Source organism: Adiantum capillus-veneris, chromosome 28, assembly GCF_014529385.1.
Source record: "Adiantum capillus-veneris isolate H3 chromosome 28, ASM1452938v2, whole genome shotgun sequence".
NCBI lineage: Eukaryota > Viridiplantae > Streptophyta > Polypodiopsida > Polypodiales > Pteridaceae > Adiantum > Adiantum capillus-veneris.
Window position 1 is genome coordinate 97948879 of NC_140958.1, and position 21758 is coordinate 97970636.

The 21758-nt window shown below is 42.6% G+C and overlaps 1 protein-coding gene across 1 annotated transcript in view; it reads right to left on the bottom strand.

The window, feature by feature from the left end:
* Positions 1–7077: 7077 nt before the first annotated feature.
* LOC147420951 (uncharacterized) overlaps positions 7078–21758 on the bottom strand; it is a 34595-nt gene continuing 19914 nt past the window's right edge. The window contains exons 5-11 of the mRNA XM_086504184.1: positions 9265–9369; positions 9099–9178; positions 8672–8765; positions 8449–8556; positions 8004–8090; positions 7833–7901; positions 7078–7748 (exon numbers count right to left, since the gene is read on the bottom strand). Coding sequence (XP_086360310.1) covers positions 7584–7748; positions 7833–7901; positions 8004–8090; positions 8449–8556; positions 8672–8765; positions 9099–9178; positions 9265–9369 — 708 coding nt within the window. The 3' untranslated portion in view covers positions 7078–7583. The remainder of the gene's footprint in view (positions 7749–7832; positions 7902–8003; positions 8091–8448; positions 8557–8671; positions 8766–9098; positions 9179–9264; positions 9370–21758) is intronic.

Here is a 21758-nt window from a genome sequence, read left to right on the forward strand (position 1 = left end):
CTTGTATCCAAGAATATCATGAGACCCATTGAAGACATGTGGATCCCTCTATTCTGCCTCTCTAGCTCAATAATCCTATGGATGACATCACAAATTTTTTGTTGTTGCTCCTCTATGCTAGTAGCATCAGATGTGTATTGTAGGACATCTAACCAACCCATGTGATAGGTGTGACATGTGTATAGGCCGGTTAAAGTCTCCGTTTGTAGTTCATACTCCCAATTTTCATTTAGAAACGCTCCATCTAGTATTGAGGTGCTAGGGGTGTCCATTGAACTAGATACAATGTGGCTCTCTATGGTTTGACCCTTGGTGGTTGCCAATTCAGGAGCACTCGATTGCTCGACTAGCATGGATGTTGACATAGGGGCCTTTGCCTTTAGCTCTCTCCGTTGCTCTGCCTTGCGTAAGCTTTCGATTTCATTTTCCCTAGCTGCAAGGATATATTACTCAACCTCTTGCACTTCGGCAAGGCTTCTACCATGAGGTAATATAACCTTGGAGGGGGATAGCTCTGAAGAGTCAGAGAGTACAATGAATGGAGTATTCACATGCACACTCTCCAAGAGCATGGGGTCTACATTGGTCATGAATGGTGAATTTACTTCCCCACCCCCTTCATTTACATTGCTAGCTCCATGTTCGGAGCGAGTGGCTCTAATAAAAGTCTCTTTCAAGCGGCTAAACATGCTCGGCCCGGACCATGGACCCATGGCATGCATGTCTTGGCTTGAACCATCGGGATTGGGCGTCGGGTAACCTTCCAGAGGAAGAGTCACTAGATGCAATATGTGGGTCCTGAGTGGTACAACCTTGGGTTCCCACTAAGGGCCTAGAGCCTAATATGGAGTAATAATGGGTGCCCATGTAATCGGAGACACTCTCTATATGATCATCTTCTAGCACAATCAAAATCACACTATCCATTTGGGATATTTGTGCTTAATTCCATAGAAAAATCCATGGCCCAAAGTACCTGTAATATACTTTAGAACACGCATGTCCGCCTTTCAATGAGATTCCTTAGGCTTGGTAGCGAAAAACCTCCTCAGAACACCAATTGCTAAACGAATATCTGGTTGAATATTACACAAGAAATCAAACTTCCCACAAGCTTTGTGTACTTCTTGATGTCGACTAAGGGAGAAGAATCCTTCATGAAGAGTTTTACATTCACCTCCATTGGAGTGCTCACAGGTTTATAATCCATCATCCCAAATGTTTTTAGAATTTTTGTTGTATGCTTTTGCTTAAGAGATGACCATGCCCTTTGTGGATGGTCAAACCTCAATCCCCAAGCAACAATGTAAACGTCCAAAGTCTATCATTTCAAACTTAGAACTTAAACTCTTTCGAGTTTTTGAAATAAAGTTTTCATGACTCACATAGTGATAATTAAGTCATTTTTACATACAAGATAACAATGACTTGCTTTTCATTCTCTCCTTTTAAAGTAAAACTTTTTTTAAAACCTATCTATTTTAGCATGCCATGCTCTTGGTGATTGCTTTAAGGCAATATAAAGTCTTTTTCAACTTGCAAATCTTCCCTTTTGAATGGAACAACTCAAACTCTGGTTACTATTCTACATAAACCTTCTCCTTGAGAAGTCCATTTAAAAATGTTGATGCAACGTGCATTTGAAAAACAACCCATCACAAGATAGCAACAAGAGTGAGTACAACGCGAATAGTGGTCATTCAAGCTATGGAAGCGAAGGTTTCACTATGTCAAACCCTTCAATTTGTGAAAAAAAATTGTGCTGCTAACCTTGCTTTTTTTTAATAAGCCAGCAGCCTTGTGTTTGACTTTCTCAACCCATTTGATGCCGATGAACTTCTTCTTTGGTGACAATCCACTATTTCCTATGTGTCACCAAAGAAGAAGTTCATCGGCATCAAATGGGTTTACAAAGTCATTAGAGCCATGTTGACGATGAGTTTAGAGGCTCATTTTTGCTTCTCTACTCTCTTTTTCACATACCACCTTCTTCATCACGAGGATTGTGACAATAAGGATTTTGATCATCAAAGAGCTATTGAGCCCACTTTGGTAGTGGCTTTTCCTGTGTGCAACAAATTTGTTATTTCTGTTTTAATTCTCATTATCAAATAAGTCCTCCTCAATTTCTACTTGACTTTTATCTAGCACAAGTTGGATTTTCTTTACTTGATGAAAAGGTAGACGAAACTGTTTTCTCCACCGAATGTGGCCCTTCTTCAAATACATCACGACTAGTGTGTATCTTCTTTGCCTTTGGATCATAGAGTCTCTATGCCTTAGACTCTTCACTATATCCTAAAAAAAACACAAGTCTTGCTTTTTTCTAATTTTATTCTTTTGGAATCAGAAGCATGTGCATAACAAAAACACTCTAAAGTTTTGAAATGCAATATCAAAGATTTCTTACTAGAATAGGCTTCTTGAGGGGTTTTTTCAAAAGTTTTTTTAAAGCTTCAATTGAAGACATAAACTATTGTATTTATTGCTTCAACCCAAAAGGAGTCTGACATATCCTTGGCTTTAAGCATGCATCATTTCATCTCTACCACGATCCGATTGCGAAGTTCTATAACTTCATTCTGTTTTGGTAGGTAAGTAGTAGTAAGATGGCACTTGACGCCATGCTTGTTGGAGTAGTTATTGAATTGATTTGAAATAAACTCTCCTTCTCTATCTATGCAAAGTTTCTTGACCTTCTTTCTAGTATCTCATTTTCTACAATTTTGTGCCACACTTTAAATTTTTCAAAAGTCTCAGACTTCTCACGAATGAAATACTCCCATTTCTTTCTCGTCGACTAACATCAAAAAATAGAAAGATCAACCCAAAGTATAAGTAGATATTTTATTCCATAGATCCGCATGTACCGCCTTTAAGGCCATAATAAGTGATTGCAAAAATCGACAGTAGATTCTTCTTGATTTGTCGTACGTATAACACATTAGAGGGTTGCTTAGTTTCACCTATGCAGCTAAAAAAGAAATTCCTTTTGCTGGACATTTTGCATTATTCCCGAAAATTACACTGATGGGTTCTTGTAGAGGGTTCGAGGAACCATACCAACCTTTCTTACTAGTCATGTGTCTGAATGCTCCACTATCTAAAATCTAAGAACCATCAACAAACCGAGTTTGTGCAGATGAGCATACCTCTTCTATGGTGAGTATAGTTCAAGCTTTGCTTTGACATTGTTGGCAGATTACCTTTCCTTCCAAGATGCTTTCATGGTGTTGTTCTTCTCATTTCCTTTCTTCTTTCTCCAGTTTTTAATAACATGACCTTTCTTGTCACAATAAGAATAGCTACTTGTAAATTTCCTCTTCTTGGGCTTCGTCGACGTAGTCCGGCGTTGTGAAAGTAGCATCAGCCTACCATCCCTATTCTTGAATTGTAGCTCCTCTTCAAACAACATTTCACTCAGTTCTTCAAGTATAAGAGAGGTTGACAGTGTTGAGTGTCATAATAAGACCATCATATATGATTGGAAGTATGTGAATGCAATGCCGAGCTAAATATTCTAAAGAAATGGCCACACCAACATCAAGTAATTGATCTTATAGGTCCTTAATTCACTTAATAAAGGACTCCATCCACCTTCTCTCCGTTAATAAGTTTCTCAACAGCAAGCTAATTTTCAAGATTTTGAATTTTGGTGTGATTGTGCACCTCATATTGGCGAACCAATATGCTCCAAGCTTCATGTGCTTTAGTGACATAGTGAATCAAAGTGAGAACAAAAGCACTGACACATAATGATGCACAACACATTTGCATTCCTTCTCTTCAAGGCACGTAAAATTGCATATGGAGGATGACAAGATTTGGATTTTTTGCATCAAATGTTGCATCAAGCTCAGAGTCATCACCAATTTTTCCCAACGCTATATCTTGTAATTTATATGAATCCAAAATTATAGAAATATCAAATTTCCATAAAGTGTATTTGGTGCCATCAAGCTTGCCTTTCGTGAAGGCTGATGGAGGAATGCGTAGCAGTGTAGCATGGACAACAACATTTGAAGACACTGACACAAGAACAGATTTATATTGCAAGGTACTATAAGTACTTCTCGTACAATCTCTAGCTATGAGCACCTAAAGCTCTGATACCATGTAAGAAATGCAGAACAAAATAGGATCTTGTAGTTAGGAGAGTAGAGAGAGATACGATTCAAAGTAGATTAGACAAAAATCAAAATTTAGATTAGCACTTGGCCTCATCCACCCATGCGATCTCAAGATAGAGTGTAGATGGCAATATAAACTACTAGAGATAGTAGGCAAGAATACAAGGGACTGGTTATCCTTGAAGATAGGATTCCATGGTTCATGGAGATGGCCTCTTTATATAGTGCTACGGTGGGTGGTAGATAAGTGTGTATGTATGTATGTATGTGTGTATGTTCTGTGGAGTATTGAGCATGTCAACCCACCGTTCGCGCAGCCAGCCACCAAACCATAGTACTAATGGCATGTACATAAGGCTTAGTATCATATGGAATATTTTAAGAATATTCCTTCAAAAATTTTCTCGGAGGCATTGTCCATGAACCTCTACCTAGGGGGCCGTTGGCCATAAAACCCCCAATTGACCCCAAAGTTGGACTTCTAAATTAGCTATGTACCATCCACAATCACAAATAAAGTTCTCATTAGTGTGAAAGCTGGAAACCACCAAATATATGTGCACTATTGGCTTATGTTAATATAGGGGGCCTACAAACTGTGCTACATGACGGTAGGTAGCTATACTAACAGCAAAATATTATAGGAGTGAAGCAATAATCATCCATGAAGATAGCTTAAGATCTAGATCCATGGTTGAGAGGAGAGGAGGTGTAGAAGGCCTACGCATCGGGGGTCTACCCAAGGGACAAGAGGGCCAAAGAGGCTCTCACTCTCCTCCTCACCTAGCACACTCCCGGCTCTTTCTGGATCTAATGGCAGTGTGGCAACCCCCCTCTTGTTGAGAAACAATCACTTGTTGCGACTAGCATGGGGCAACTTTGGGATGTCGACAGGCATCACTGGGAATGCTGACATCTCTCGACGGTTTGGGGACTTGCAAAGAAGATGAGCTTGTTAGAGTTTGCCTCTCTTCCTTGGCCATGGGCACTATTTTGGTCATGAGGAAGGGCATGTGTAATCATGAAGAAGGGCTCCGAGCAGGCTGTGTTGCATGGTTGGTTGGTGATGGATCTAGATCGCATGCAGGCTTGGTGGATCTGGCTTGTGGAGGTGCATCTTGGGGCATGGCACGTTCTTGTGGTGTTGTCATGTTGTGCTACTGGAGGCTATGAAGGTGCACCAATTGTGTGGTGATCATTGGGGTGCAGCATGTTCTTGCTATGTGGATACTTCATTTGGCTCCTAGCAATTCTTGATGACTCTTGCATCGGGCTCAGCGGACATGCATGGGCGGGGTGGAAGCCCCCCATGCACAGTGGCATTCCCATGTCTGATTACATCTCCTTGTCTTCTATCGCCAAAGTAGCTCACTTTGGTATGCTCAGTCAATCGTTCGGGTGGCTCCCAAATTAGCCATGTTCTTAGACTTGTTATGTGAATCCCCTGGCTCATGATTAGGGTTTGGGATGTAGTGCTTTTTTGGTAATATATACTACTTACTCACCATTGTGAATATTGCCTATAAAAAAAAACAGATCCACATCCATGCTAAAGCAACATAATGGTTATCTAAAACGGTGCTTTTGCTCATGAGAAAAGTAATGCAAGGATTATTAGCAATTGTACCGTTTAAATGAACAAAGAATCTAGAGAAGTGCAACCATGATCAAGCATATGCCTATGATCACCAAATGCAGCCTATGATTATTAGCACTCTGAGGAGCCCATCGTAGATGCAGACTAAAAGTTCCTACAATAATGGGCCTTGTTTTACAAGCAAATAATAGCATGTGCAAAACACTCAACAAGGCTGTAACAGTGGCATCTCACAAGAAACAACTCTTATGCCGGTGGCACAGACTGTTGCAAACATAGAACACGAGGTGACTTTGTGACTTCAGATATCCCTTGTGAGAAATTATGGCACAAGCTTGTTACCCAAAAAAAAGGGTACCCAAGCACAGATACGACTGTTTCCAATGTGTTGAATCATCAAAGTCTCTCGAAATGGTTAAATCTGCATTCAATGCCAGCTTCGAAGATCTTGTGTTCATTTGAATGGCTGAAAAAACTTGTCCGTAGCTAATGATGGGGCATCGAAAAGAAAGACTGGCTGAGTTAGAGTCGGGTTAGTTGCAAGAAGAGGTGGATGGGGCGACTCAGCTGAGATCTAGTGAAGCTTCCCAATGACTCGTGGATTTGGGTGATCCAGGGAGGACCAATCGTCACTACACACCCTCCTATTCATTGCTTGTTAGTGTGTATATAGCTCTCTCGCAAGCGGAAATTGCACATCGGGCCAGATGTGAAAGACAGCATGTGATGAAACTTATTCACAACATAAATACCCTCGGGTTTCTATTTTAGGGGTAGGAGAGATCACACTATACAAGCCTTGATCCCTCGGTGATGTAGCACTACATGGGACGTAGCTTAGTAAATAGCATGCTCAAAAGATGTACATGCACTATACAAGCCTTGATCTCTCAGTGATGTAGCACTATATGGGACGTAGCTTATAAATAACATGCTCAAAAGATGTACATTCCCTGCCGACTAGTTAAAGAGAAACAACATAAACCAGCCCCTCTGCACTCAAAAGGACCAAATAGTATAATACAGTTTGAGGCAGATAGATTCCCAGAGAGATTCCATGTAAAATTATAGTACCTCAAAAGATTTGCCCTTTGTGGATGCAGACCAAAAGTTGGCACAATAATGCACTTTATTTTACGAGCAAATAATAGTATCATCAAGTCTTACCAAACCACAGCAACCCATAGCAGCCCCAAGGAAAAAACTAGTGGGTTAATATTTACTGCCAGTTTTCAGTTCTTAAGACTGCCATAACCAAGTATACAATCTAGGGGAGGTCACCTAGAGAAAAATGTGCCTATCACGTTGAACAAGTACTGACATGGAGATACGACAGTTTCAACTCAAATGTGAAGAATAAGCAAACTCACTTTTCAAATTATTTCTCTAATGTACATTTAATGCCGGCATCGGAGATCCTCCGTTCATTTGAATGGCCAAAAAGACTTCATTGTAGTCAATGATGGGGTGTCCGATAAGAGACACCAGCACCACATAGAGACCCTACTGCCCATATCACTTGTCTCAAGCCTAAGAAAATCTGTTTTCCCAGGCCAGACAAGAGATTTACAAAGGTCTTTAGCATACTATTTACAGGTCTTAGCAACGGTCAACCTGTCAATGCCTTTCCATATAGTAGGCTGGACAGCCTTCTCTAACTGCGGCGATCATAATACAAGAGATAGTGAATCTTTGATTGGCTTTCACCATCTCAAACTACTGAAACAAACCACGGGCCCGAAATCAATGGGCTACGTAAATTAGTGAATGTGGATCCTTCAGCGCTGTATAGATAGTCAAAAATGCGAACAAGCAAGCCTTCAGAATGGCATGTAGACAACGATGTGATCATCCAGTTAATGGATTTTCACATTTCCTTCTTGCGTCGTCGAACCCGTCCTTTGCAGAAGATTTTTGCCCTTCATCCTCAGTTTAATTCTCCGTTTGGCAAACAAGGTTTGCATAGTGTTCGCAAAATTCCCCAATGCCATGATAAGCAGTAAGATGCCACAGCTAATCACCTGTATTCAAACACATGCCGACATAACAAAGCATGCAGAAAAGTGTGAAAATGTGTTTAGCACTCCGGCAGATTTTTCCCTTACCTGCCACTCACAGTCATCTTTAGTGAAGGCAGTCAGCAGCAGCAAAAATCCTAGATAACCTTGAAGAAACTGGAAGAACCCAAAGAAATTATCAGCAACAAAAGTGAGATCAATATTGGACAGATGAGCTGATATTATGAATCAGAGGAGTCTTGATATAACGAATCCTACCTGTAGTATGAACAGAAGGGGGTAGAGAAGCCAAAGCTGGCCGACAACACCCGCAGTTTCGCCCCAAACAACATCCATTCGTCCTGCCTATTATCCATGGTCAAGAATAATAAACACCAGCATGATTACAACAAAGACTTCACCAAATGCTGTAACACTCTACCAAGGGATTATATCAAGAGGAAATGACCTACGTTAAAACAGGTATCAACTCGTCTAAAGAAAATGAAGAAAAGACACAGCAATGAGAATAAAGTGGTTTCCAGTATCTTGATGCCTGGTATTGTTTGACACCACCAACAATAGGTCTTGATTTAAAACAGTGCAAAAACCATCTAGAACAACCACACAGGCTTTTAGTAAGATGGTCTTTTAGTGAGATGGTTCATAAATGCGCCCATGTTTAGAAGAATAGCTACTAGAAAGCAAAGCTCCAAAAGCACACCTTTCCAAGTGCAATGCGAGTATAAAGCCTTTGACGTTGGTATCGATTCTGAAGAAGCATAGCCACACCTTGCACCACAGCCCAAACCAAGAAAAATCTAACTCCGTGCTGCCAAGGGACACCAGAAATTGTAAAAGGAGCGACCCAAGTGATGTAAACCTGATACACAAATCCAGGCTCTGGCCACTGGAAGGGGACTTTTAGCAACCTACAACTAAGCTACCTGCTTTTTCTGACAATAGGGCGGTTCTCCTTTGAAGTCCCAGGTAAGAGAGACCACAGCCATCAGCATAGCACAATAATGATGATAAACCCACCTGCAAAGACATCCATGGCGCAAATCATGGTGAACTCATAACTGGGAGTATTGCTTGTGCATGGAGCGTTATTGAAATAAAGCTTTTCTAGCTCAAATAGTTTTGATCCCTGAAGTTTGACTTATCGCACAACACAGATACAGAACCACCCCTCCATACAAAGAGAGTGGCAACTTTCTGAATAGTTACTAAATTAGTCCTCCACAAGACGACCCTGATATGCACTAAACAAACTGATTCTCTCTCCACACTGCTGTTAGCAATGAAATATCCCTGACAGGTGCATTTGCTTGAAGCTCAATTGAACCAAAACAATGACAGCATTGAGATTACCATGGTCGAATGTCACTTCCATTGATTCGCAATATATTCTCACGTAAAGCAAGGCTTGTATAGAAGAACAGCAACCAGGCCTGCAAATAAATGGCAAAGGAACCATCCTTCTTGTGACATTAAAATTTTTACAGTAATTACTTCATGAAACAAGATAAAAAGTCACCTGATAAGCTTGGACAGGCAGCGCAGGAAAGCAGCCTTTCCATAGCCAATTTTTTAACAACAGAAGGATTGATGGAAATAAAAGGAACAAAATAGCTGTTCTATCCTGAAACGAAAAAAAATGTCATCCAACTGGACAAGCATCATATAAAAAGAATTCCTTGCACCATTACTCCACATATCTAGAACTTAGAACATAAGACAGATAAACCATTTTCAGTATATAGTGATAGTGATTGGGTGAACCCTAAAACTGAGATTTGTTTTGAAACTGCTCTTGCTGACTTGCCCAAAAATCAACCAAAAACTTTGGGACACCCAACAGTGTGAGAAAAGAATTCAAAGGACTGACTAAGTTAAGTATTGAGTCAAGTTGCATTACAAGAAGCCACCTTATATCTAGGCTATTAAAAAAAAGTCCAAAATGTGCACCCACAAGGATAACTCCTAAAATAACAAGGCTTACAACTCTGTTTACAACTTCTTAGGAGAAGAGAATGCGAACTTTTCACACTTCATGATGAAAATGCTTCAGTATATATCCACCAAAAATTGCTGAAATTATCACATCGTGAAGAAAGAACTGGTATTTACCGACATTACTGCCCTTTCCCAAAAGAGACCCAAATCCTTCATCCTCCAACCAAGATACCCCAAAACCGCGAACTAGTACAATTGCCAACACATCTACTTGACGGCTAACTCTTGAAGAGATGGCACGGTACAGACCAGAAGTAAGGTATTACAAATGTGGCCTTCAAGGCCATATTGTCTGAGGGTCCAGCTCTACGTCCAGATGTCCCCCAAAGAGTGGCCCATGGTGCACTTATAAACTTACAAGGGTAGCTCATGCAAAACTGTCAAGCATCTGACAGTGCAAAACGCAAAATTCCATATGTTGTCACGTGGCACCTGTCAGCACAAATTGCAGAAAATTCATACAGTGTTTCCACGTGTCACTGTCAGCACAAATCACGGTGTCCATACAGCCAGCCATGTCAGTAGAATTTATGCAAGGCTTTTATTTGATAAAGTCCTCTAGGGGAACCTTTTTTATATTTAGGCCCCCTCGGCAAAACTTAGTAAGTTCATATTTTACAATTTTTTCTGCTCTTCCTCTCTTTAGGCCTCTTTGTAAGGATTCTAGTTACTAATCCTTAATTAAGTACTTAGACCCATGATTAAGACTCAAGAAACTTGAACTTGACTCAGAGACAAGACTCAATAGACTCTATGTTTGATTGATTGAAACTGTGATACAAGGGCTCCTTATTTAGGAGACGAACAGGTACATATCAAAAGGTATGACCCTTCACAAAGAGACACATCCTTTAGGCGAATAGACACATCCATTCGATGAAAAGCCGCAACCATTGGTTGAAGGGGCATGACTAGTCGTCGAAGGAGTGTGGCTGTTGGTAAAGAGGCATGACTTTAGAGTGAAGGGTTGTGACCATTTGAGAACAGGGGTCCTCGTGGGTTAGTCACACTTTGCATCTGCATCTCTAATGGATCAAGAAGAGTGTATAATGTAATAACAAGTCACAATCGTGACATTCCCTCCCATTTAAAATAAAGCCCAGGGTAGTATATGCTATGATACCACTGTAAGGATTCTAGTCACTAATCTTTAATTAAGTACTTAAACTCATGATTAACACTTAAGAAACTTGAACTTGACTCAGAGACAAGACTCAAAAGACTCTGTGTTTGATTGATTCATTCATTGATTGAAATGTGTTACAAGGGCGTGCTTTAAAGAAACTAAAGAGACAAGATGAACAGACATGACCATAGGTCAAAAGACATGACTCTAGGCCAATAGTCATGTCCCTCTACTGTAGTCGTGACCCTTCGGCGTAAAGGTGCAGCCATTCGCTGAAGAGGCATGGCTATTCGCCGCACAGGTGTGACTGTCACAACGTGATGACATGGCTACCAACACCAGAAACCCTAAATTCTGCCAAAAAATTCCTGCAAACCCTAATTTCTGCCAAAAACCCTAATTTTTGGAAACCCTAACCCTAACTGCTGACTGGAAACCCTAATCAGGCGGGGAATGCCACGTGGCAACAGGTATCGATTTCCAAGATTTGCGGCGCGAATCATGGAGGTGGGAAAAAGCATCAACGACGCAATTTTTAATTGCTTTTTGGCTATGCAATGAAATTGGAGAGAGAGAAAGAGTTGTTATGCTTTATTTTACTTGCTCTCATTGAGAGAGAGAGAGAGAGAGAGAGAGAGAGAGAGAGAGAATCTGCTTTTGCTTTCAAGCTTTTTGGGGCTCTGCTTTTGGGCATCCCTTGTAACATTTAAATACGCGGATTAGGGCTCACTTCTTAGAGCATCTGGATGCAGAGTCTTAAGAGTGAAACCCTAACCGCTCTTGTACTTTGACATTGATTTAATACATAAAGAAATACCAAAAGGGACGCCAGTCTTTGGGACCAATATCTCTAGGCACAGAACTCCGCCAGGCTAGTGCAAATCTATTGTGATCTGTGAATTGTTTTGAAGTGGTTATTTGGTGTTGTCGCGATTGATTCTTGACTTGGAGTGTCCAAGTCTGTTACAGCGACTCTTAGGCGAAGAGACACAACCTTTTGAGAACGGGGGTCTCTGATCTGCTACATCTTCATATCTGCAAAAGAATCAAGTGAAGAAGGTAATACAAAGACAAAGAATACGTCACAGTCGTGACCTTCGCACCCATTTAAAATAATAAAATCCAAGGTAGTTGAAGAAACTCCGGGAGAAGGAAATTTTTGTACTGCTTCTGCATCCAAAGCTCTTTCTGTTAGGTCCCATGTCATGGCACTGTTATTGATCAAGACTATTTTGCCAAACTGAAAACTGATCATATCTGCAACTTGATAAGTGCCTTTGTCAAAGTCTTTTATAACTTTGAGCTTTTTCCAAGAAAAATTTGAATCTTTATCTGCTTCAAGTGAAACTATTGGTAAATTGACTTGGGTTTTCTGTTGAGTGATGACCATTGGTTGGAAATCTGCAAGGTATTCCATTGGTTTGTCTAAAACAGTAAAATCCTCTTGAAGGGATGTCGTAGACTGAGACAGAGTAGTGTTTGAACTTACATCCATCTGTAAAGGTTTACTTGTGGAACAAGTTGTGTCCAAAGATTCAATTGCAGCGACTGAAGTCAAGCTGCAAGAGTTTGCATTTGATTTATCCTTGCACCATTGAAGGCAAGGAATGGAGCCTTCAAGTTGAAAAATTGTCATTCACCTAAGCATTTGGCATCCATTCGGAAACAAAGACTTTATTCTACAAGGGCGGTGACGAGGGGACTTTTTCTGCCTGGATCACGGCCAAAAATGGGGTTATGTGCTTGTCCGTTGTTACACAAGAACCGGGATCTTTTAAATCTTCAGTTGTTTCAACAGGTATTAAAACTTCCAATTGAGAAGGGGGAAGGTTGAGGGAATTGTTGCCTCTTAGACCTCTAAAGAATCCTCTTGCACAAGGAAAGGATCAATAATCTTCAACTTCACCACCATCAAACAAGAAAGACTTAAATGTAGGGCACGGCTCACGAGGGGGAACTTGTCCAGCGTCGTGGCATTCACGATCGAGTACTCGACTAGGGTCAGATATGTGTGCCACTAAGTAAGCCCATCTTGACATGGCTAATTGCCTTTTAAGATGAGATCCTTTGGAAGCTTCATGTTGCTGCTTTTGTTGCTGATGACTCCAATAAGAAGTTAATTGCTTAGAATTGTAACATTTCCAAGAATATATATGCTGAGACTTTTGTTGCTCGCACGAAGGTACTTTGTGTCCAATTGCCTCTAAGAAACCATGCTTTGGGTGAGAATTTGACTTCCGAAGGCTTTTGTTTGAGTGGTTCTTCCTGGTCGACCACTGAAGCATCGGAAGAAGATGGTCGAGAAGCAGCTTGTGTAGTCCAAGAAGCAGTTGGGTAACTCCGAGAAGAGGTTTGCATCTGTATTTGATCCAAGCGAGTGTGAATCGATGCGAGGCTTGTTGAAATTGCTGCCATCTGCTTTTTGAGAACTGCTATTGGGTCCTCGGCTAAAATATTGTCGTCGACATCCTGTGATCCAGTCATGCTGACTCCTTACAGAAATTAAATGATAACTTGGAATAAGCTCACGAACTGATCTTTTGAGAGCAGGAACTGTTTTTTTGGAGCGGATTCCGACTCTGGCCGAGGCTCGAAAACAAGAACGGGAACGGGAACCAGTTCTATATGGAAGTGATATCGGAGTATCCAAGATAATTATTACCTCGCATGTTGAAGGGTTTTCCAGCAAGTCGGCATTTGGAATCTCGTCTATATACGAGAGATACGACGGAGGCACATTGAGGATTTGGTCGGCCATGAGGGCAAAATGTGCCGCGTGCAACAAGTGCACACAGAGCCAACGCTAGCGCGTCAAGCAGCGTGAAAATTCTGGAATCTCTCACTAATCATCATGCTGGGTTCTTTATTGTTTTTACGTAAGTTTAATTGAAGGGGCTTTCACACGGGAGTTTAAAATTATAGGGTGTGTTCACGTTGGCTTTAAATTTGGGGGAGGCCAGCCAATTTAATAAACCTTGGGTTTGATGTAGGATTAAATTATATAGCGCTGCTGGATTTGACGTTAAAACATAAGTGAAGAATTCAGCCAACAAAAAGGTGCCAGCGTGGGATGTTTTTCAGCAGATCACGTGAGTGTTTTCAGCCCGGCGTTTCAGCAATTCAGCCAGCGAATTCAGCAAATTAGCCCAGCAATTCGGCCCAGCGCAGAAATTCAGCGTTTCAGCGATTTCAGGCCAGCGCTTTGCAAAAGGGCATGGCTCTCCGCAAGAAGGTGCAAGCACCGGCGAAGGGGTGCGTGAAAATTTCAGCCGAGCAGCCCATCTATTTTCACAAAGGGGTACATCTCATGGAAGGGAAGGGTTGCGAGCACGGGAGAAGGGTGTTTATTGGGCCGTCTTGTGTCCTTTCGCATGAAGGGGTGCGAGAACGAGGGGTACTACTCAAGAAAAGGGCACTTGAAGAGGCACCGACAGACGGGTTCCCAAAATGCACCAGGTACGCAATCGACGCACATCTATGTTCGGTTCTTTAGTTATAGAATTGGAACACAAAATTTCATGTTACCGCATGCTCGTTTGTGTGTGTACCACCTTTCTTGTGCTTCCATGTAACTCCGGGAAGGGGGGGAGAGGATAGCGGCGAGGGTGAGAGGCTCACAACCTTCGGGTCCAAGGAAAAGAACTTTGCTCTGATACCACTGTAAGGATTCTAGTTACTAATCCTTAATTAAGTACTTAAACTCATGATTAAGACTTAAGAAACTTGAGCTTGACTCAGAGACAAGACTCAAAAGACTCTGTGTTTGATTGATTGAAACTGTGATACAAGGGCACCTTATATAGGAGACAAACAGGTACATATGAAAAGGTTTGTGTCACGGGGACGTGGCAGCTGTTAACTATGTCACGAGGGTGTGGCAACTGCTAACTTTAGTTGTTGGTTTCTTTCCAATGGGTTTTGTTTTATTTTTGAGACCCTCTTCTTGAAGTAGCAAACGGTCGGACATTGTATGGCCAATGTGAACGGCAGTTTCACCCGCAGACGGTCAATGTGAATGTCCCTCCAGTAGTACAAGGCTTTATGACTAGGCAACTTGAGGATGATGCAGTCAGGACTCAGTTAGTTGCTGCAGTGAATGTCTTTTAGCAGCTGGTGCAGAATCCAAGGTTTATGTAGTCCTTGCAAGCGCCAACAATGCAACAGCAAAATAGACAACCTACGCCACGTACGGAGCGTGTTGAGGCTCAAGCCCAGGTACTTCATGCGGCTCAGGAGGAAAGGGAACACTCGCATGTTGCGGAGTCAGCGGCTCCAAAACAGGTTCCTCCTGTGCTTGAAGAGGTGGCTAGAGCGCCTATTCCACAGGCTATGCGAGTTCAGCCCGCCACCTTTCAGAGCCCGCATGCTGTCTTGAATGGACAGGGAACTGGATACCAGGCTATGCACCCAGTTTTTCCACCACCCACGGTACATCCTGAGTATTTCGGGGGTGGATCAGTGTTCCAAAGTATGGCTGGTTATGCGCCTGGAAGTCAGCCGTACATGCCAGGAACAATGTTTGGGGGTATGCAAGGCATGATGCCAAACCCCATGTATGGTAGTATCGGCATGTAGCAGGGTTTTCAGAGCAACCACGGCCAGTTTGGGGTGCCACAGGGTCATTTTCGCATGGCTGGTTTTTCTGGACAGCAGCCAGATATCACACCTCTGACGCAAAATGTGAATGGCCAAGATGTGCCGATCGTGCCTACTACAGTGCCCATGTGGCAGACCATTCCTTATGACAATTTGGGGGCACTGGAGAAGCCAAAAGCTTACAAAGAAGGTGGTGCAGCTGTAAAGTTCAGTACTTTCAATGGCTTTGAAGATAAAGCAAAGGCTCTTACTTTCCTCCAGCAGTTTGATACAACTTATGCAGGAGGGAATTTAATAGAGGCCTCAAAGGTCAGGAAAGCTGCCACTTTCTTAAAGGACAATGCTCTTACATGGTGGACGACATTGTTAATGCAAGGGCAGGCACCCGCCACTTGGGTTTACTTCAAGCAAATGTTTGCATCTGCTTGGCTGTCAAATGAATTTGAAGCCGACGTCATGACAGCTTGGCACCAGCTTACTTCAGCTTCGTGCAAGAGCTTGCTGGAGTACAATAGGAGGTTTTGTAAAGCGTTACTCTCAGTGACCTCCTACAGATTTGTGCCATTGACAGAGCAGATAGAGAAGTACTATTGTGGGTTGCCTAAAGGGCTTCGCGATTACTGTACAAAGAACAGAGTGGCTATCCTCACTCAGCTTATGGAAGTTGCGAACACTGGTCTTGCCTTGTTGACAGGAGAGGACAGTGGGTTTCCGAGTAACGACAAAGGAGGACAGCAAAAGAAAAATTCAGCGAAGAAGCCCTTTGTGAAAACGACACCTGATGCGTCACAGGCGTTAGAAAAGGCCACCAAGGACAAGGATTCAGTCGGGACTTCTGGAGTGCAGGCAAAGAAACAGAGAAGGAAGCCTTTTGTGCGCAAGTCGCTCGAGGAAAAGAAGGTCCTAATGGCTGAAAACAAATGCTTTATATGCGAGCAGCCTGGTCACTTTGCTACTAATTGTCCACAAAGGAAAAGACCAGCTGACTCAAAGGATAAAGAGGACCAGAAAGGCAAGAAGCCTAAACCCACGGCAGGTTTAGTGCCAGACATGGTGGGTGACAGGCCCAATACAGATGCCAATGAGTTATGCAGGGCATGGGGTAAAGTTAGGGATCATATGGCACTCATCTTCTTTGATCCAAGTGCCAAAGCCAACTTTATCTCACCAGAGTTAGCTATGAAGTTGGGCATCAGAGCTGAAGAGATGGGGTACACACCAGAGGCAGGGTTGGCATGTCCTGGCCACTCAGAGTGTTACTCCCATCATTGGAAAGTTGCGTCTGCATATTATGTCGTATGTGGACACAAAAGAGTTCTACATCATGCCGTTGGAAGGATGTGACGCCTTGTTGGGGATCCCGTGGATGTTCCGAGTGCATGGAGTCTTGGATGCCTACAACAAAAAGATCATTGTACAGCATAGGGGCAAAACTCACATCTTGGATGTAAAGCTTAAAGGAGAGTCAGTCCCTATTGTATCTGCTTCTGCTATCACTTCTGTAATAAAGAATCATCTTTCTGTTTACTTGATTTTTGCACGTGATGTCTCAGATAGTGATCAGTCAAATTTATCTGTGTTAGATAAAGAAAGATCAACATTTTTGCAAAAGTTTAGTGACTGTTTTTCCGACTCGTTACCGTCGCAATTGCCGCCAGAGAGACCTGAGGACCATCTAACAGATTTGGTGCCAGGGTGTAGCCCACCAAATAGACCTCCCTACAAGGTAAGTACGGCGCAGCAGAAAGAGATTATGGGCTACGTTGAGGAGTTATTAGAGAAGGGGCTGATTCAGACTAGTTCTTCACCCTTTTGCTCCCCAGTGCTCCTAGTGCAGAAAAAGGATGGCTCATGGCGCATGTGTATTGATTACCGTGCGTTGAATAAGAATACCATCAAGAATAGGTTTCCTATTCCTAGAATTGATGATACTCTCGATCGTTTAGAGGGTGCTTCTTGTCAGAAGCTTCTTGGGATTGTGTTCCTACTATGGAAGGTTTATCAGAAATTTTGCAGAGATAGCATCGCCTCTTCACCCATTGCAAAAGAAAGAGGTCACTTTCAAATGGACCCAAAAAGAGATTTCAGCTTTTAGTCTCTTAAAGGAAAAGTTGACTTCAGATCCAGTAATTGTTTTGCCAGATCTCAAGAAGTCATTTGTGGTCCAGTGTGACGCGTGTGGTAGTAGCATTGGAGCAGTGCTAATGCAAGATGGACGGGTAGTAGCTTATGAAAGCCGAATTTTGCAAGGGCCAGAGAGAACTATGCAAGTCTATGAGAAAGAGCTCTTGGCCGTGATTCATGCGCTTTCTAGCTAGAAACACTACCTCTTAGGTGCTGATTTTGTTGTCCAAACAGATCATCAGACCTTGCGATACTTCTTGACACAGTCAAAGTTATCCGAAAAGCATATGCGATGGGCAAACATTCTTTCCATGTTCCACTTCCTGATTATGCATGTGGAAGGCAAGAAGAATGTTGTGGCTGATGTGTTATCAAGAAAGCCACAAATTTCAGCTGTGTCGATTCCTTATCATCATGAGTTAGATGACATGAAGGAACAATATACTGATGATGAAGATTTTGCAAGGATCTTTGAGCAGTTACAAGAAGGGCAACATCATGAGCACTACCTCCTCAGAGATGGTTTTATGATGATGCATGGCAGACGTTGTGTCACTAGGCCACTGCGACATAAGGTCATGGAAGAGAGTCATGTCCCACCGTATGCAAGGCATCGTAGCATTGATGCAACAATTAAAGCGGTAGAGACATTCTTCTATTGGCCTACCTTGAGGAGAGACGTGGATGCCTTTGTACGAGCATGCATAGTTTGCCAAAAGGTCAAGTTTGACAGGCAAAAGGCACCAAGGTTGTTACAACCACTGTCAATTCCGGATAAGCCATGGGAAAGCATTGCTATGGACTTTATCTTTGATCTTCCAAAACGCCAACACGGAATGATGGTATATGGACCATTATCTGCAGGTTCAACAAGCAGGCCCATTTTATCCCTGTCAGGAAGAAGATAAAATCTGATCAGATGGCACGCTTGTTCATGTACAATGTGTTTAAGTACCATGGTATGCCCAATCGATTATCAGTGATCGTGATCCTCGCATGACCAGTTTGTTCTGGAGAGGATTGTTTGAGAACATGGGCACTACGCTCAAGTTCTAGTCTTCGTTTCATCCACAAACTGATGGACAGTTAGAAGAGGCTAATTCTACTGTCTTAGATCTGTTGAAATGCTATGTGTCAGATAATAAAGGCAAGTGGGAACAGTATTTGCCTATGCCTGAATATGCGTACAATAATACGGTGCATTCGTCTACTAGCAAAGCACCTTTCGATATTGTTGAAGACGGCAAAAAGGTTCCTCCCATTTTGCATACAAAGGACAAGATCCTTGAGGCAGATCGATATGTTGAGAACATGGATGAGATGTATAAGAAAATTAAAGTTGCCTTGGAGAAGACTTGGGCAAAACAGAAAAAGGCTGCTGATTGTCACCGTCGTGAATTGCTATTATCACCTGGTGATTGGGTTCTGTTAACGTTCGAAAAGGCAAGGTTAAAGAAAATAAAGGGCAAGGAACGGCTGTTTCCTAAGCTCAGTATGCGTTACTATGGGCCTTTTCAAGTGCTTGACAAGATCGGCGATGTGGCTTACAGGCTGAAATTGCCTTATGCGTGGAAGATTCATAATGCGTCTCACGTGAGTCTCTTAAGACCCTTCATGGGTGATGTGTCGGAAGATATGCCTGATGAGGATCAACCAGAAGTTCAGAAACTTGATGAGATCCTGGTACCTGAGCAAGTTTTGGCACATAAGGACAGAAAAGTTAAAGGACAAGTTGCAAGACGCTATTTGGTGAAGTTCAAGAACTATCCGCCTATGGATGCAAAGTGGATGGAAGAGCATGAACTGTCAGAGTCACCAAATGTATTGCAGCTTTACCTTAAAGCCTTTGGGTTACAACCTACCTATGCCCCAACCCAATGTGTGCAAAGGAGGGGTAATGATGGAGCTAGTACATCAAATGTACATATGAATTCAGTGTAATAGATGGAAATGACAAAAGTATTAAGGTCTCATTAAGTCATTTGTATCTATGTGTTACGACCTTTCTTGCGGATACATGCGATGATAAAAGAGTGTTAATAGAACAAGATCATCAATGGCGTGTATTTATGGTATGCAGTCGAGGACGTTTGAGATTTCAAGAGGGGGGTATGTCACGGGGACCTGGCAGCTGTTAACTATGTCACGAGGATGTGGCAACTGCTAACTTTAGTTGTTGGTTTCTTTCCAATGGGTTTTGTTTTATTTTTGAGACCCTCTTCTTGAAGTAGCAAACGGTCGGACATTGTATGGCCAATGTGAACGGTAGTTTCACCCGCAGACGGGAAGTGGTCGGCACTGGAATTCGTATCGTAAGAGGATGTCTAGACTCAGAGCAAGCTCATATAGGTCCCCCCGTCGCACTTAGCAAGTTGGTGGATACTAGGAAGTGAACTCAATAAAGGCATAAAGTCAAGGTGGGACTATCACCAAAAAATATCCGACAGTTGGGCCACATTGCATTTTTGGATGCGGTCCCAATGAGGATAGATGGTCAGATGACCACAGGGAGCCCAACGGAATCATTTCCTAAAATTTAGGGAACTGCTATTTTGGGCCGCGAAATGTGTTCGCGTCATTACCTCCGGAATGACTAGGGGAATACTTTACAACTCTTCCGTGAAGTCAACTGGGCAACCAATCGGGATATTTTTAGGCGGCAACCCCGAAACGGGCAAAAGCTTGTAAATGCGCCAAGTCACTTTTTCATGAACTTGCCTCATGCATAAAAAAAGGGCGCTGATTTTTAAGCTGGGAGAGGCTTCATTTGGGTTTTTGTCAAAGGTTAAGAGCTATGGAGTGCTTTCTTTCCCTCCCATGTACAGTGTGGTGCTAGGAGTGATGCCCTACACGCTACACACTGCTCTCTCTCCCCTACGTGCAGTTATGTGATGCCCCACAAGAGGGCTCTTCATTTGACTGATGTACAGCTGTGTGGGTTCATGCTTTTGTGTTGAGGCAAGAGCCTCCTTCAGTAGGAACAAGGGTAGCTAGCTGCTACTCCAAAGCAGGCACCGGTGAGGGTCATAACCTCACCATACAGGTGCAAATTCAGCGTTGTGTATGCGCAGAAAATTGACTGTTTTTCAGCCATACGGACGCCAAAACACTTGGGAATGTTAGGTGCAGCGGAATGAATGTTTGCGCTTTGCTCAAGATGAGTGCTCCGAACTGTGCTCAAGGTTCCTTTTTGTTCTTATGGAAAGGAGAGCCTTCCGTCCTTGATGAGAGAATGCTATGATCACAAACAAAGTGAATGGACACTGTGCGTGCAAGTGTATGAGACTGAGAGATAGAGAGAGAAGAGAATACGACACCAGAGATGTTGTAAAACCCTCCTCCGAAGGCCCCACTCTCGTTGGCGAGAGTGGTCTACTTATGATTGCACAATCTGGTACAAATTGTATGCATGTGACTGATGCAAGTCTAGGCTATGTCGACGATGACGACGGGGATGACAACACCGACCTAAGGGCTGAAATCTGCAATCTTGTATCTGCTGTCCAAAAACGCTATGGCTGAAATCTGCGGCTAGTCCAAAAACGCTGATTTTGGGGGTTGTTTCTGTAGGTCTTTGTCGCTGAAATTCTGCAGGTCTTAGGCTGAAAACTGATGGTCTTTCCGGCCTGAATCTGCTACTCTTTAGGGCTGAATCTTGCTAGGATCAAAAACGCTAGGCATGGGGGTTCTGTGGCGATGGCAAGGGCTGAAAACGCTGATGTGTTGCAGCTTTGCCGGCGATGATACTAATGCTGAAAACGTTGTGCATAAGGATCTGCTGCGGTGACTACTTGTTCCAAAAACGCCAAGGGCTGGGACTTGCTTGGCGATGATGCCTTGTTGCAGAAACGTTAGGTTGGATGCTCATGAAGAAAACGCTAATGCTGAGTCTTGCTTGGAGGGGAGAACCGCCAAGGTCTTGCTTGAGAAGTTGCCTGTTGAGCTTAGCTCCTGTTGCCTCTTCTGCCAATCAGTGCTAGTCTAGGTTTGCTTATATACAAACTTACTCAATTTGCCCTACCTACTTTCCAACAAAAGTCACTTAAAAATAGTAAGTGAAAAATGTCAAAAATAGGTAAAATAGGCTAAATGCATTGGAAAATTCCCCTGAAGGATTATGATGGGAATTCTTATGATCATGTTGTGTGCAACCAGAGGATATGCATCTA